General features: G+C 56.1%; 1 protein-coding gene across 1 annotated transcript; it reads left to right on the top strand.

Moving 5' to 3' along the window:
• Window positions 1-9,118: 9,118 nt before the first annotated feature.
• Window positions 9,119-11,841, top strand: LOC142765384 (uncharacterized). The gene is made up of 3 exons (XM_075866266.1): window positions 9,119-9,193; window positions 10,106-11,484; window positions 11,832-11,841. Exons 1-3 carry the CDS (start codon window positions 9,119-9,121, stop codon window positions 11,839-11,841), a joined length of 1,464 nt encoding a protein of 487 aa, XP_075722381.1.
• Window positions 11,842-18,243: the final 6,402 nt, after the last annotated feature.

Raw genomic sequence — 18,243 nt, 5'->3', positions numbered from 1 at the left:
GGGAACTACTCCTCTTCAAGCAGTGATGGCCTGTTCGGGCGCGCATGCCACGCCCACTCCAGTGTGCACGCTGTGGTGTCTTTGGACATGCCACCGCGACTTGTTCACGTGATCGGCGTTGCCTCCGATGTGGCCAGACCCATCAAGAAGGCCGCTGCACTGCTGACAAACCCCGCTGCATTACCAGCAGGGGCACCCACGCGGCCAACGAACCACGGTGCTCGTCCTGGCAGCTTCAGCGACAGGCAACCTTCCTTCTCGCCACTTCAGGCGGAAAACTAACGCGCCGCCAAGCCATCCAGCAGGCCGCGGCTAAAGCCCCTCAACGCGAGGTTCCAACCCCAGCCACCACCCGTCCTGGCCGTTTCTTTCACGACGCCCTCAAGGGCAACTCCAACGCGAAAGCCACATCAGAAGCTACAGAGACAGCTGGTGCCCAAACCCCTCAAGAAGATCCATGGGATAAGGTGATGGATACGTTGGCAGCGGCTTTTCGTGCACTCCTAGACACCGTGGTGTGCGAACCAAAGACGCGCGAACTGTGCGTCCCGGCCCTGGCTGCCCACGAGGATATTGCACACCATGGCTAGTGCATCGAAGACGCCGTGGCCGCAGATCCTGTAGTGGAACGTGCGTTCCCTTCGCTGCCGTCACTCTGAGCTCATCCGCTCACTTCCCCAACGCGACCTCGACATTCTTGCATCCCAAGAGACGTGCGCTTGAGAGGGGGAGCTCAACCTCTCAGGCTACATCGCATACCACTGAGCTACAACCTGCGAGAGCAGCACGTGCCTCAGCATGCATTGCTCGGACTTTGGGCATCGTCCCGGACGTTCGAGAGCATCCATCTACGTTCGTGCACAGTTCCCACAGATGGCCATCGACGTCTCTGACATTCTCTGTGCTGGTGTCGAGTGCGTGGCCGTTAGATTACGTGTCGGTGCTGCAGACACCTGTGTTGCCAGCGTTTATGTGAACTCACCGCGAGAGTGGGATCCAGATGTCGTCGTGCGACTCGCTACGCGCCTCGGTGGCGACTCAGTTCTGTGCGGCGACTTTAATTTGCATCACACGGCCTGTGGTTGCGTGCGTGTCGACGCCAGTGGCAGATCTCTCATGGATTCGATCGTACCGGCCCGTTTCTGTTTCCTAAATGATGGTCGCCGCACCTTTGTGCGCCGTGGTGCCACTCGGAGGGCGCTCGATCTATCGCTGGTCTCGGAGGAGTGCCACTACACATGGCAACGTGTGCCGGACACCGAGAGCTCGGATCACTACCCAATCATCACCGAGCCCCTCTACGCTGGTGCCCCGCGCTGCAATACTTACAGTGTAGTGAACTGGCCTCGTTTCCGCGAACTGTGTGCTGCAGTGCCAGTCACAGAAGACTTCCTACACCACATTGTTGAGTGTGCCAGTGCTGCCATGACAGTGTGTCGAGTGCCGTCCGGAACACCTGTGCCAGACATCAAGCTGCTCAATCTTCGTGCAGCTGACCGCTTGGCCCAGCGCCGAGCGGAACACTCGGATAAAGCAGAGGACTGGACCGTTTACAACCACATCGATGCAGTTTGTCGTCACCACGCCCACCAACAATGGTATCGCGGATGGTCCAGCCTTTGCCACACCTTTGACGATCCGCGCTGCCATCGGCGTGCCTGGCGCATTTTCTGGGTGATCCTGCGACCACGAGTCTTCCTTCAGCCCGAGCTCTCCATCGCAGTGGTGCTCTCTATTTCAACCGCACAGCTGGCTAAGCTACTGGCATATACCGTCGCAAGCCTCACTGTCAATGATGCTGCTGCTCCCGCCCCTCAGCTCCCAGAGCACGCGAGACCAGAACTTTTCGCGCCTTTCTGGTATTTCTCTACGGCAGCCATCGTCGAGGCGATATCAGAGCTCTGCTCGGTGGATTTCACCATCACGAAGCTGCGTGCGGTGCTTGACAGCCGCAAGCGTCGATCAGTGCCCGGTAACGATGGCATCACCTATACGATGCTGCGCAACATCGACGGGAACCTCCTGTCGCAGCTTCTCGGCGCCTTCAACACGATCTGGCGCACTGAGGAACTCCCTCCTTCGTGGAAAGAGGCCCTGGTGATCCCGATCTATAAGAAGGGGAAGGCGACGTCGGAGCCTCCATCCTACCACCCCGTATTGCTCACATCGGCTGCGGGGAAAACTTTCGAGGACATGGCGCTCTGGCGCCTACAGTGGATAGCCACTGCGCTTGATTTCCTCGCGGCCGAACAGAGCGGCTTCAGAGCTCATCGGGCGACTGCGGATTCCATCTCCGACGTCATCAGCCTTCTGGAAGAGGCCAAGCATCAGGGAGAAGCTGGTTACCTCGTTTTGTTCGACGGGAGGAGTGCCTTTGACTCTCTTCCGCACCCCACCGTCATGGACGCCCTTCGTGAAATGTGTGTGTGCCACAACATGTGGAGATACGTGGAAGCATTCCTCCGTGAACGCTCATTTCGAGTGCCCGTCGCCGGCGAGCTCAGTGGGCCTCGAACTGTGACCGCTGGTGTGCCGCAGAACAGTGTGTTGAGCCCTTTTCTTTTCAACATAGCCCTGGCAAGCATCACCGACTACATCCCACTCGGCACAGCCTACGAGGTGCGTGTGGCCGACTATGCTGTCGACATCGCGCTCTTCACGAGTGTAGCTACCTCCCGTGGTCGCCAAGTTCGTGAGAGCCTCCAGGCTGCTATAAATGCAGTGGCCAGCTTTATAAGTGGCGTGGGCCTCGAACTCTCCGCCACTAAGACCGAGGGCCTTCTCGCCCACCCGTGCAAAACGGCCCGCTACTACGTCCCGAAGCTGCGCCTTCGTGGCCACCAGCTGCCATGGAGGAAGAGAGTCCGATACCTCGGGCTCACAATCAACCACCGCCTCAGCTGGAAGCCCGCGATCGCCGATATTCGAGAGGGATCGCGCAGGAGTGCCGGAATGGCCTCTCGCCTCATCGCGGGCGGCACACGCTGCTCCCCAGACATCGCTTTGCGCCTGTACAATGCGGTGGCCTCCGCCAGAACCCTCTATGCAGTGCCTCTTCTCGGGCTCAAACCCACACAATGGGTCACGCTCGATGTTGATCATCGTGGCACCATGTGCCGCCTCTTCGGCTTACCGCGATCCTCGTCAATCGGCCCCACCCTCGCGGAGGCCAATCAGACGCTTCTTTCACTCCGAGCGAAAGGCGCCGCCCTGCGACACCTGCATCGCATGCACCGGACGCCTGAGGAACGAAGATTTGCTGTCCGACTGCTCGATCGCCCGCACTCAGGCATGGGCGAGCCAGTGCTCGAGTAGCGCGCACTCGTCCAGCAGCCACCCAACTGCGGCACGCTCCCCATGTTTCCGCACCATGATCCGAGCCTCGCAATCTCAACCACGATCCCCGGTATCCGGGCCAAGCGGAACACCCCTCAGTGCGTCCTCCAACAAGAGACTGCAGCAGTCATCAAGCAGCGACTCTCTGGCCGCCTCCTTATCTTCACCGATGGCTCGGTGATGGCAAACGGTGCAGCGGCTGCCGCATGCATGGTACCCGCGCTCGGCCTTAATTCACGGACAGTGCCGGCTGCCTTTCACTGCATCATCCACCACGCCCGAACTCACTGCCATTGACCTGGCGGCAGATCAGCTCTCCGAATGCTACCACCCAGAGCGGCGGTGTTATGCGATTCGCGGTCCACCATACTGACACTCGCGCGAACTGAACGTGGCGTGCCCATTGCGCAGAGGATCGCGCGGAAGTTCGTGGTGATTGTGCGGAGTGTCTGTGACATGATTTTTCAGTGGGCGCCTTCGCGCGTTGGACTACGTGGCAACGAGGCCGCGGACGCCCTGGCCAAGGAGGCCCACCACCCGTCCACACTAATCACTACGTTCATCCGCGCGAGTGATGTAGCGCCCTTTCGTATTGCGCGCCAAGTGCGCGCCTTCTTTTCGACTCACGTGTGGCCACGGCAAACGCCCCTCGACCGCTGCCGAGGCCCAGCATCGGCAGGCGTGCTTGTTCCTTCCTTCTCCATCTACGCACTGACTGCAGCCGCACAGCGGAGCTGCAATTTCGCCGCACCAACAGCGGAACCCCGGAGTGTGCGGAATGCCGGGCGGATGAGACCATCGAACGTGTTTTGCTGCAGTGCCCCGGCTACGCAGACCAACGCCGGCGGATCTTCGATGCATATGGCCGATTGGGACTTCCACACTTGAGTCTCGACCACCTACGGTTTTCCCGCGGGCATCGTATACCGCTCCTTAGGGCCTTCGAGGCCCTGCTGAACTTTTTCTACGATGCCGACCTTTTCATGCGCCTCTAAACAGGCCCGTTACATACGTGTCGGAGTTTGTTGACATCGCACCACGCCTCATTCCTCCTCGGAGTCCCACGTGACTTTGTTCACGTGCGCCGCTCCGACCTGCCTTACGTCCATATTTGCAAGATTGTTTCAGCGCGCGAACAAAGGAAAAAGAACAGGGTAGACAAAAAGAGCGCTGACTTCCAACTAACTTTATTTCACAGAGTGGCAAGATTATATACGTCTAAAAATAATGATTACAGAGCATGAAGGTAAAAAGCAAGCATAATGTACACATCAGTAACAAACCACGTGTGACAGGTCCTCTATTGCCTCAAAGCCCAGCCAGGTAATGACGTTCAGCCTGTGATGAAGCAACAGATGAAGTGCTTACGTATTTATCTCCTAGCAAGTGTACTTTTTCGGCTTCGATAATTTCATGGGTAAGCTGGACCTTGTGCCTTGCCATTATAGAACACTGATCAAAGAGGGGGTGCACCCACAATCTCGGCGATGAATGCCAAGATGCCCTTGTACCACATTGTGCACATTGTTTCGGTGTTCTCGGAGGCGGTCATTTATGCACCTGCCGGTTTGGCCGACATAGATGGACCCACACGTCAGTGGAATAAAGTATACGACTCCCACTGCGCATTGGACGTAGCGTATCCTGTGCGCGACAGAGGACGAGGCAGAGTTTGCACGAGTTGTATTGACTCATTTGCAAAGCCTCTGAAGTTTTTCCGGTGCAGAAAAAAAACACAAGAACGTTGGCGTCTCGAGCAATCTTTTTTATCCTGTGTGAGACGTCGTGCACATAATGCACGAGTTGTATTGACTCATTTGCAAAGCCTCTGAAGTTTTTCCGGTGCAGAAAAAAAAACACAAGAACGTTGGCGTCTCGAGCAATCGTTTTTAGCCTGTGTGAGACGTCGTGCACATAAGGTAGTACGACAGGCCGGCTCTTTCTGTCACAGTTGCGCTTATCTGGTTTGTCGCCTCGCTTCACGACAGTGACCAGCTTTTCCGCCACCGAAACGAGAACATGCGCTGAGTAACCAGCTTTGGTGAGACGCTCCACTTGTAGAGCAAAGCTGCGGTGTACCATGTGGGGGCAGTACTTCTTTAAGGCGTTGGCAAGGCAGAGGTTAGCAATTCCCGCTTGACCAATTTAGAGTAAGCAGAACTGAAGGCAGAAGTGGCTTGCCGCTTCTTGGTTCATACATCCAGCAAACATGTCTGGATTCTAGAAAAAGCTTCAAATCTAGAAATTTCAGGTTGTTATAAATGGGTGATTCAAATGTTAGAACAAGTGGTTTCAGGCATTCTCGAAAAACATTCAACACGTCAGAGGAAATGGTCTGAAAATTTTGACTATCACAATTCAACAACACTAAATAATCATCAAATACGGCAAACTTTAAAAATTACAGAGTCATCAAGCTTGTTTGACAAGACACGATCATGATGTGCTAGAAGTATGTCACTGAGAATGGGTGCCAAACATGAACCAATACATACTCCTCTTTTTTGTAACATGCCGACATGATGTGTAGATTAGGCTTGCTTTTTACCTTCATGAGCTGTAATCATCCTTCATAGACGTATATATTCTTGCCACTCTGTGAAATAAAGTTAGTTAAAAATCATCGCTCTTCCTGTCTACCCTGTCTTTTTTCCTTTGTTCTCGCGTTGAAAAAATCTCGCAAATATGACTACTCACCAACTAGCTCAAGCTTCCACTCTTGTGCCTCAAGGCCTTTTTTTCCTTTTCTCTTTCGCCGTGGGCGCGTTTCCCCGACAATATGGTGGCTAGAATGCCACCCTACCGACCGAGCAGGCACTCTTTCCCTCTCTCTCAGACAGGGAGTGCCCTAACTTTTTTCCACTTGTCCCATGGGACAAGTGGAAAAAACAGACAGGGAGTGCCCTAACCTTTTTCCAGTGTCAGTATGGTGGACCGCGAATCGCATAACACCGCCGCTCTGGGTGGTAGCATTCGGAGAGCTGATCTGCCGCCAGGTCAATGGCAGTGAGTTCGGGCGTGGTGGATGATGCAGTGAAAGGCAGCCGGCACTGTCCGTGAATTAAGGCCGAGCGCGGGTACCATGCAAGCGGCAGCCGCTGCACCGTTTGCCATCACCGAGCCATCGGTGAAGATAAGGAGGCGGCCAGAGAGTCGCTGCTTGATGACTGCTGCAGTCTCTTGTTGGAGGACGCACTGAGGGGTGTTCCGCTTGGCCCGGATACCGGGGATCGTGGTTGAGATTGCGAGGCTCGGATCATGGTGCGGAAACATGGGGAGCGTGCCGCAGTTGGGTGGCTGCTGGACGAGTGCGCGCTACTCGAGCACTGGCTCGCCCATGCCTGAGTGCGGGCGATCGAGCAGTCGGACAGCAAATCTTCGTCCCTCAGGCGTCCGGTGCATGCGATGCAGGTGTCGCAGGGCGGCGCCTTTCGCTCGGAGTGAAAGAAGCGTCTGATTGGCCTCCGCGAGGTTGGGGCCGATTGACGAGGATCGCGGTAAGCCGAAGAGGCGGCACATGGTGCCACGATGATCAACATCGAGCGTGACCCATTGTGTGGGTTTGAGCCCGAGAAGAGGCACTGCATAGAGGGTTCTGGCGGAGGCCACCGCATTGTACAGGCGCAAAGCGATGTCTGGGGAGCAGCGTGTGCCGCCCGCGATGAGGCGAGAGGCCATTCCGGCACTCCTGCGCGATCCCTCTCGAATATCGGCGATCGCGGGCTTCCAGCTGAGGCGGTGGTTGATTGTGAGCCCGAGGTATCGGACTCTTTTCCTCCATGGCAGCTGGTGGCCACGAAGGCGCAGCTTCGGGACGTAGTAGCGGGCCGTTTTGCACGGGTGGGCGAGAAGGCCCTCGGTCTTAGTGGCGGAGAGTTCGAGGCCCACGCCACTTATAAAGCTGGCCACTGCATTTATAGCAGCCTGGAGGCTCTCACGAACTTGGCGACCACGGGAGGTAGGTACACTCGTGAAGAGCGCGATGTCGACAGCATAGTCGGCCACACGCACCTCGTAGGCTGTGCCGAGTGGGATGTAGTCGGTGATGCTTGCCAGGGCTATGTTGAAAAGAAAAGGGCTCAACACACTGTTCTGCGGCACACCAGCGGTCACAGTTCGAGGCCCACTGAGCTCGCCGGCGACGCGCACTCGAAATGAGCGTTCACGGAGGAATGCTTCCACGCATCTCCACATGTTGTGGCACACACACATTTCACGAAGGGCGTCCATGACGGTGGGGTGCGGAATAGAGTCTAAGGCACTCCTCACGTCGAACAAAACGAGGTAACCAGCTTCTCCCTGATGCTTGGCCTCTTCCAGAAGGCTGATGACGTCGGAGATGGAATCCGCAGTCGCCCGATGAGCTCTGAAGCCGCTCTGTTCGGCCGCGAGGAAATCAAGCGCAGTGGCTATCCACTGTAGGCGCCAGAGCGCCATGTCCTCGAAAGTTTTCCCCGCAGCCGATGTGAGCGATACGGGGTGGTAGGATGGAGGCTCCGACGTCGCCTTCCCCCTCTTATAGATCGGGATCACCAGGGCCTCTTTCCACGAAGGAGGGAGTTCCTCAGTGCGCCAGATCGTGTTGAAGGCACCGAGAAGCTGCGACAGGAGGTTCCCGTCGATGTTGCGCAGCATCGTACAGGTGATGCCATCGTTACCGGGCACTGATCGACGCTTGCGGCTGTCAAGCACCGCACGCAGCTTCGTGATGGTGAAATCCACCGAGCAGAGCTCTGATGTCGCCTCGACGATGGCTGCCGTAGAGAAATACCAGAAAGGCGCGAAAAGTTCTGGTCTCGCGTGCTCTGGGAGCTGAGGGGCGGGAGCAGCAGCAGCATTGACAGTGAGGCTTGCGACGGTATCTGCCAGTAGCTTAGCCAGCTGTGCGGTGGAAATAGAGAGCACCACTGCGATGGAGAGCTCGGGCTGACGGAGGACTCGTGGTCGCAGGAGCACCCAGAAAATGCGCCAGGCACGCCGATGGCAGCGCGGATCGTCAAAGGTGTGGCAAAGGCTGGACCAGCCGCGATACCATTGTTGGTGGGCGTGGTGACGACAAACTGCATCGATGTGGTTGTAAACGGTCCAGTCGTCTGCTTTATCCGAGTGTTCCGCTCGGCGCTGGGCCAAGCGGTCAGCTGCACGAAGATTGAGCAGCTTGATGTCTGGCACAGGTGTTCCGGACGGCACTCGACACACTGTCATGGCAGCACTGGCACACTCAACAATGTGGTGTAGGAAGTCTTCTGCGACTGGCACTGTAGCACACAGTTCGCGGAAACGAGGCCAGTTCACTACACTGTAAGTATTGCAGCGCGGGGCACCAGCGTAGAGGGGCTCGGGGATGATTGGGTAGTGATCCGAGCTCTCGGTGTCCGGCACGCGTTGCCATGTGTAGTTGCACTCCTCCGAGACCAGCGATAGATCGAGCGCCCTCCGAGTGGCACCACGGTGCACAAAGGTGCGGCGACCATCATTTAGGAAACAGAAACGGGCCGTCACGATCGAATCCATGAGAGATCTGCCACTGGCGTCGACACGCACGCAACCACAGGCCGTGTGATGCAAATTAAAGTCGCCGCACAGAACTGAGTCGCCACCGAGGCGCGTAGCGAGTCGCACGACGACATCTGGATCCCACTCTCGCGGTCAGTTCACATAAACGCTGGCAACACAGGTGTCTACAGCACCGACACGTAATCTAACGGCCACGCACTCGAGACCAGCACAGAGAATGTCAGAGACGTCGATGGCCATCTGTGGGAACTGTGCACGAACGTAGATGGATGCTCTCGAACGTCCGGCACGATGCCCAAAGTCCGAGCAATGCATGCTGAGGCACGTGCTGCTCTCGCAGGTTGTAGCTCAGTGGTATGCGATGTAGCCTGAGAGGTTGAGCTCCCCCTCTCAAGCGCACGTCTCTTGGGATGCAAGAATGTCGAGGTCGCGTTGGGGAAATGAGCAGATGAGCTCAGAGTGACGGCAGCGAAGGGAACGCACGTTCCACTACAGGATCTGCGGCCACGGCGTCTTCGATGCACTAGCCATGGTGTGCAATATCCTCGTGGGCAGCCAGGGCCGGGACGCACAGTTCGCGCGTCTTTGGTTCGCACACCACGGTGTCTAGGAGTGCACAAAAAGCCGCTGCCAACGTATCCATCACCTTATCCCATGGATCTTCTTGAGGGGTTTGGGCACCAGCTGTCTCTGTAGCTTCTGATGTGGCTGTAGTGCATGATCATCGTCATCATCTCTCAATGACCGCGCCGCGCCTCTCGTGCAGCTCACGCTAGCTGGAGCTGCGCGAGAATTAGAACGAGCTCACGCACCTGGAGTGGCGGACGCTGGTAGCCGACGTGGCTCCGCTTCAGGCCTGCAATAAAGTGGCGAGATCGGCACGACCCCATCGGCCACCTTCGACGTCATCTCACGTCTCTCCTTCTCACGCCGCTACATTGGTGACCCGGAGAACACGCCCTTCGCCGAGCGGCCCGCGGCCATGTTCCCGCAACTCTGCCCACCAGTGCCGCCGTACCAATCAACTTACCCCAAGGTATGGTTTATGCAGCTCGACGCCGTTCTTGCGGTGAATGGCATCACGGACCAGCTGCTGATGCACGCCATTCTTCTCGACGCCCTACCGGTAGAGTTGCGTCATCTCGCTGCCACTTCAAGCACCAGCCCGCAGCCTTACGATGCCCTCTGCACTGCGGTGCTCGCCCGCAACGGCCTCACCTACCGCCCGCTCCCGTTCACCCGCGACTTCCAGGTTTCCCCTGCGTCGCAGCGTGCGGTACCCTCCGGCCCGAAAGTTTCCACTGACCGGCACCGAACTTCCCCGATTACATCTCCTACAACCTCTTGTCCAGCCACTAACAACGCGAGTCCCGCGTACGACTGCCCATCCGATGAGGTTCAGGACATTCGTGCTGCATGCGACCAGTCAGCCACGAGATCCGACGAGGTTCTTCAAGACGTTCCTGTAGCCAAAGACGTCGTGTCGTTGGTGTCGTCAGAAGAAGAGTTGGAAGCTACTGTTTATGCCAAGTCTCCCGGCACAATAAACACTTTTCACTCCTCTGCGAATGAGGAAACGAACACGTTTGCTCAGTTGGATTTGAGCGGCAAACTGATCATCAAGGCGCAGCTGGGCGACGACATACGCCGCATTCCGATCCACAACGAAGACATTACCTACGATGAGCTGATTCTGATGATGCAGCGAGTGTTCCGAGGCAAGCTTTCCTCTAACGACGAGGTCACGGTGAAGTACAAGGACGAAGATGGTGACCTGATCACTATTTTCGACAGCTCGGATTTGTCTTTTGCGATCCAGTGCAGCCGGATACTGAAGCTAACAATATTCGTGAACCAACAACCAGTTCCATTAAAACCGGATGAAATTAAGCATCTCAGGAAGGAGCCGCAGGAAATTAGGAATGTTGTAAACCGCCTGCTGGACAGATTCGAGCCCCGTCACTCTGTCTCCAACAACTCGGAGCCAGAGGACAGCGCGGGAAGTGCCCCACAGAAGGCCACAAATGCTGTAGCGCCGAAGGAGTTTGACCCGCTCGCTTCAAAGCAGGCGGGAGGCGACGAGCCCAGTGCACAGATGAAACCCAAAGGTGAAAACGGCCGGGTAGGCACTCCTGACAGCATCTCGAGCCTAGATGCGGCCGCCGCCACTCAGCAGCAACTTCACGCGATGCAACAGCACCAAATGCAGCAGCAGCAGCATCACTACCCTCAGCACACTGGGCAGACCGGAGTCGGATACATGGGTCAACCAGGATCTCAACAGCCTTACGCACCTCAAGGACATCCTCCACCACAACAGCAGCAGCAGCAGCCACTACCTCCTGCACAGCAGCAACCGATAGTTCCTGGTGGATATGCAGGTGCACCAATGCCGACAGCCAGGCCTGGCCCCACCCCAACTCCTGGGATGCCCGGCCAGCCACCTCAGGGGCCCTACGGTCAGGCTGCATTTCCTCAGGCATCGGTCGGCCAGAGCATGCCACATGGGCAGCCCTTTCCGCCAGGCGCTGCCCCCACCGGGGCACTGGGACCACCGCAACCCGGCCCTCCCCAACAGAGCATGCCCCAAGGCCCCCCCTCCACAGCCCGCACAACCACAGCCTCTATATGGTGGCGCCCCGCCCGTGTCACAGGAATACCCAGGCTACCCCCCTCATGCCACCCTCTCCTCCCAAGCTGGCCCCTACCACTCGAATCCCAACCCTTCCTTCCTTCTTCGTCCACTGCGCAACTCCCAGTGTCGCCCACCAGAGACCCACTGGTTCCCGATGGTCACTACACGTTGACAAACTGGACTTCCCAAACGGACACCTTGTGGATTGTCGTACATGTATATAGTCTCTTTCTCTTTCTGTGTTATATACACTTCAAATCGCGCAAAGCGCTAGGGGGGGGAGCCATGTAGTGCATGATCATCGTCATCATCTCTCAATGACCGCGCCACGCCTCTCCTGCAGCTCACGCTAGCTGGAGCTGCGCGAGAATTAGAACGAGCTCACGCACCTGGCGTGGCGGACGCTGGTAGCCGACGTGGCTCCGCTTCAGGCCTGCAATAAAGTGGCGAGATCGGCACGGCTCCATCGGCCACCTTCGACGTCATCTCACGTCTCTCCTTCTCACGCCGCTACATGGCTTTCGCGTTGGTGTTGCCCTTGAGGGCGTCGTGAAAGAAACGGCCAGGACGGGTGGTGGCTGGGGTTGGAACCTCGCGTTGAGGGGCTTTAGCCGCGGCCTGCTGGATGGCTTGGCGGCGCGTTAGTTTTCCGCCTGAAGTGGCGAGAAGGAAGGTTGCCTGTCGCTGAAGCTGCCAGGACGAGCACCGTGGTTCGTTGGCCGCGTGGGTGCCCCTGCAGTTAATGCAGCGGGGTTTGTCAGCAGTGCAGCGGCCTTCTTGATGGGTCTGGCCACATCGGAGGCAACGCCGATCACGTGAACAAGTCGCAGTGGCATGTCCAAAGACACCACAGCGTGCACACTGGAGTGGGCGTGGCATGCGCGCCCGAACAGGCCATCACTGCTTGAAGAGGAGTAGTTCCCCTGGAACCACAGATACCTCGATAGTGAGTACGAGTGTTATGCCCCGCCGCGCACACGAGATCACCTTCACTTGGGACGTGATGTTTGCAGCGATGTTGTCGACGGGGATGTTCACATTCACTCCAAACAGTCCCCCAACACACGAGTTTGCAAGTAGAATCTTCGCCTTTACTCGCACGGCAACAATGGTGTTGATTTGGAGGAGGGCGGAGACGTTGGCGTTCGGAACGGTGTCCACCGCCACCAGGTTGCGGCGATGGTTGACCCGTACCCGTTGCGTGGCAGAGAAACCGGCGAGGAAGGCCGCAATCGCGTCTCTTGACGCGGCCAGAAAGTGAGACTTTCGGCCAACTGGCCCGTAGATGATCGTGTCGCCGATTTTGGGAGCTGAGGAAACCAAGTCTGTGGGAGAGTGGCTCGATCCTATATGCGTTTGCGGCCACTTGAGGGGCCTTCGTTGGCGGATCCGCATTTGTGTGCCGCGATGATTGTTTTTTAACCTTCTGCTTGATGCCCGATATTGGAGCAGAGGGGTCTAGTGGGGCGCAGAGTGTGACGCCGCCAGATGTGGTGGGAAGAAGGAAGAAGCTGGTATGAGTCCCCTCTTGTGTGTTTTCGGCACCCGATGTAACAGGGACCGCAGCAGAGCGTGCGCTGTTGTTAGAAGCGATCTGCTTCTTTGCTAGACAAGCCTAGCTGACCCGCCTGAGAGAGGTGTGGCCTGGAGTGGGTGGGTTGCTTTCTTTCTCTCTTGAGAGACAGAGGGAGAGAGGGGCGCCACGTCTGTCGAGGGTCCCTTGACTTCGGGGGCGGAAGAGGTGGGAGAAACCTGTTTCTGGCTGCTGCTGGGGGGTGCTCCCTTGCTTCGAGGTATTTGGAGAGAAGGGTGGTGTATCATGTGACCACGAGGAGGATGACGTGGTGGATGACGAGGAGTCCGTTGCAGGGGAGGAGGAGCCTCCGCTGCTTTTACTCCTTGTGTCACTCTCTAGAGACGCTGGGCCGTGCTCCCTAACGGGCTGCAGAAATTAGGCGTCTTTCCTTTCCTCTAATCACTACCACCATCATCACTCTCTTGGGGGAAGGGGGCCACTGCAGCTCTGCTTGTGCTGCCTGGCTCTCCATCTCGCCTCTGGTGGTTTTCAAAGGCTCGGACTGGTTCGGCTGGCCCGGAGGGGAGGCTGTCATGGCGGCGGCGGCCGTCTGAAGTCTCGTTGCCGGCCGATTTTTCGGTGTGAGGTGTTTCGCCCGGCATATTCTGGGCTTTGGTTCCGCTTTGCGTTTGGGCTTTTCGGAAATGACCAGGAGTTTCCCAGCTGCCTTTAGCCTTCTCCCTCGAGATGGCGTGGTCGAGGTCGTTGATCGGCGTGGCGGGCTTAATTGGCCAGTCAATACGGTGTGCAGACCTGCGCCGCAGTTTTCAGCAGCAGGTCACAGGCCTTCCTTCGCTCGGCCTTGTCGAGTGAATATCCCGAAGGAATGTCCTCGGGGATTGATGATTGATATGTGGGGTTTAACGTCCCAAAACCACTATATGATTATGAGAGACGCCGTAGTGGAGGGCTCCGGAAATTTTGACCACCTTGGGTTCTTTAACGTGCACCCAAATCTGAGCACACGGGCCTACAAAATTTCCGCCTCCATCGGAAATGCAGCCGCCGCAGGCGGGATTCGAACCTTCTCGGGGAGGTCGTCAGCCATTAGTGGTGGTGACGTGGGACTGCAGAATGCAGTGTCATAAGAAGAAGGATGAGAAGAAAAAAAAAAGAAGACGGGAATAAAAAAGGGGGGATGGACGATTACATTCTGAATTTTGTAGCCCTTAGGAGGGCTGTACGCAAGGTACTTTACAAGGCTAAGAATAAAATTTTAAATATACGTGCACGTGAGCACACAAAATTGAAAGGAACTGGGAACCCAGAGGAGCGAAAAAATGTACGTCCGTTTCTAATGAAAACCCGCCGTCCTCCTGCAAGCGATTCCTTTCGACAAGAAGAAATAGCCACCCTGGATGCCATGCTTCGTAAAGCCTACAAGGTGGCCTTACACCTCCCCCCTAACACACAGACCACTAAACTTCTTCAGCTTGGGCTCCATAACACCACACGACGAACTCATTGAGGCCCACAGACGAGGGCAATACACTCGTTTAGCTCAGACTTTCACCGGACGCTACATACTTAACACCCTCAATATTCACATACCAGCTGCCGACCCCACACTTCTACCAATCCCCCGACTCATACACACACAGATAATAGTTAAACCTCTCACAAGAAACACCCACGTTACCTACCATTCGGCCCGCCGCAAGGCTCGTGCAAAAGCTCTCCACAAATACTACGGTTCTGAAGAGGACGCCGTATGGGTGGATGCAGCTTGCACGGGCGACGACGCGGCAGTTGCAGTCGTTGATCGCACACTCCAACCCATTGCAACTCTCCACCTTCCTCCTGCATCCACCCCAGAATCCTCGGAAGAAGCGGCGATCGCGCTTGCCCTCGCACACACTGATGCCCGGTACGTCCTTTCCGACTTGAAAACCGCGATCCTAAATTTCGCGCGAGGACGAGTCCACGAGAGCGCTTTCAGAATTCTCAGCTCACCCATCAAAAACCCGGCCCGCCATGTGGAGCTGGTCTGGGTGCCTGCGCACTCTGGAAATCCCGGCAACGAAGCCGCCAATGACCACGCCCAAGGTCTCATCAACCGGGCGGCAGCGGAATCGGAGTCGGGCTCTTCCAGGGAGCGCATGCATTCGTTCAACGAGATGACCCAGTCATATCGCGCCGAACGCCAGCTATACCCACCACCCCACCGATTCCTCAAAAATGTTCACCAAATATTATGGCGTCGCCTTCAGACCCGCACCCTTCCCTCCCCCTATTTTCTTTCCCGCATTTACCCGGGAGCGTACGCCCCGTCCTGTGCTCAATGCACTCACCCCCACGCTACCCTTACCCTCATTCTCATGGAATGCCCGGCGGACCCTCTCCCGCGGTGCCCGGAGCCACTGACCACATGGGAGGAATGGGAGACCTTGCTGCGCTCGACGGACCCGGCCAAGCAGAAAATCGCCACTGACCGGGCCGCCCATGTCATGGAACTGCATGAACTCATGAACGCATAGCGCAGTGGGGTCGTGCGGGGACCCTGGGACGTAAGTGCCCAAATCCCTTGGTCTAATAAAGTTTTACCTCCTTCTCCTCCTTTCTTGCCTGGTATCGGAGAGAAATATTCTCCGCATCTCCAGATAAACGTGCTAAACGTGCTGAGTGACACCGTGTTGAGGCTGTGCAATGACATGTTGTTGCTGCTATTCAAGTCGTTCAGCGGAGATAATTCCTCAGATTACTTTCAGCAGTGATGTTCATACAAACTTTCTTGACGTCGACGATTTTTCACTGGACGTAGATGGTTGTCAACGCATTGAGTGAAAGCAAGGATTAACGTTCAGCTGCTAGCTCACGAGCAGCGAGTTGCAGTTCCCGTCCCGTCGTGCGTTATTGTTTTTTCTTTCTTGTGCTCGCAAGTCATAATCATTGTATTTATTGTATATTATCCTTCAACGAGCTCAAAATAAAAAAAACAGTTTTTCTTGTGCAATACATGTAGCCCAATCACAGTGAATATTACAAAACGCTGCATACCGCCAGTACGCTTAAGCTCGACGAGCGAAGCGAGTTGGTTAGAGCAATGAAATATGCAGTTACGACTACCGTTCACGCTAACTTCTCCTGCCCTTCACCAGTGCTGTCCGAACGGCGTTGTTCGACAAATTTCCACAATTTTGTTGTTGCGAAGAGCGTACGCGTTTATTTGATGAAATATGCAACAACCGAGTGCAGCGAATTGCGCGCTGCTGGAGTCTGATCATGGCTGTGAGACAAGCGATCCCTACTGGGGAGTTAATTACTTGTGTTCAGTGGAAGAAGCAGCTGGAAGATGCTTACAGGGCAAGTAATGACGACGGGGTAAAATGTTTGCAAACAATCGCTGTGGTAAACATTCGGTCCTGGCCGCCACGACGGCGCACTACTCGCTTGTGGCCTACTACTGTGGCAAATTCGCCAGGCAGGCTTGGCAGGAATTATGTCGGAGTGCCATTCATTTCACACGTGAATTATCGTTCGCGCAGTTTTTTGTAGCGCACACAAAATTACGCGAGGCATCGTTGATGCATGGACGATCAGCTGAAACCACCACCATTCGCACTGCAGCAAGAAATGAGGTAGCGAACATTGAACAGTTCCTATAGTTTGGGAAAGTACTTTGGTCCGAAATACTGCCACCCACACGTAGTGGGTTGACTACAAGAGCGGCTCTCAATATGCAAGAAGAAAAAAAGATCGCGTGCTTCTTCTCGACTCGAGAGCCAGCCACGACTGACGCATCTTCCTAGAGCTAGCCACTCGTAGGTTTAATAAACCTCCAGTATTTGTGATTCATCGTGACACACTGGTAGAAGGAGCTGGGTAGTCTCACGGATGCTGCAGACCCCCCCCCCCCCCCAGGAAGCCGTAATACGAGTCCAGTGCCAGTCAATACTCTCGTGCAGCGGACCGGCCACCGAATCAGGGGATCGCCTCCGGAAGTCGATGGTACTGCTCCCACAACGTCAACAAACATGACCAGCGCTTGGGTGCAAACCTCGCCATCCGGCACGAGAAGCACGACATCGAAACGCTATACGTTGTAAAGCCCATGGGCACCGGCGACGTTCCATGGCACGGAGCACGAGGACGTTAAGGACTGGTTGGCGGACTTCGAGTGCGTAGCCACCTTGAATCAGTGGGACGACGCGGCGAAACTGGGTCGTGTCTATTTCTATCTCGAAGACGGGGCACGTGCGCAATATCAAAATCGAGAGGAGCGGCTGACGACGTGGCCCGCATTCTCTTGTAGACTTCTGCAGACCTATGCCAGCGCTGATCGCCAAAAAAAGCTGAACTAGCTATTCTGGCCCACGTCCAGTCGCCAAACGAAACTGTAACCACGTACGTCGGCGACATGACGCGCCTCTTCCGAAGGCCAATTCAAGAATGACGGAGGACAAGAAGTTGCGTCACTTGATGCGCGGTGTCAAGGACCAGCTTTTTGCCGGCCTCGTGCGAAACCCTCCGAAGACGGTCGCGGAGTTCTTTTCCGAAGGCGTGACAAAGCAAAAAATGCTGCAGCAGCGATCCAACCAATACGACAGGCAAGACAGTGGCATGTCCACTGCTGAAATTTTCACTGCCGCTGTGACCAGCAATGATTCTCTGCGGGAACACACCCGTAATATCAAACGTGAAGAGTTGCAAAAGGCTGGTGTAACACCTCATCCTACGGTTAGCTCTATTGCAACTGTGATCAGGGAGGAGCTGCACCAGGCCCTCCGGGGCACCTTGCCTCCTGATACAGCTGCGCCAGCTCCTGCTGAATACCGCCGTGGGAAAACCTACGCGGAAGCCTTGAAACGCCCTGCTGCATCGCCGCCTCTGTCATCGCCGCCTCTGTCATCGTGAATGATGCGGCTGTCATCGTGTGGGTGCCTCACAGTCGTGAGGCACACACACGATGACAGCCGCATCATTCTGCTCAGCTTCGATTATTGCCACGTCCTGAAGAATGTGCGCAACCAGTTCCTGGAGCGACAGCTTACTGATGGCTCAGGTGTGATCAGTGGCACCTTCGTACAACAGATGTACGAGCACCAGAAGAATATGACAATCAAGCTTGCCAGGAATTTGACAAGGAAGCACGTCTACCCTACAAACCTGGAGAAGATGAATGTACTTCGTGCAGTTCAGATCTTCTCCCCACAGGTTTGTGCAGCACTGGAACACCTCG

The sequence above is a fragment of the Rhipicephalus microplus genome, chromosome 1, assembly GCF_043290135.1.
Source record: "Rhipicephalus microplus isolate Deutch F79 chromosome 1, USDA_Rmic, whole genome shotgun sequence".
Taxonomy (NCBI): Eukaryota; Metazoa; Arthropoda; class Arachnida; order Ixodida; family Ixodidae; genus Rhipicephalus; species Rhipicephalus microplus.
The sequence above is the reverse complement of the archived record's forward strand: the minus strand, read 5'-3'. Positions and strand labels throughout refer to the sequence as shown.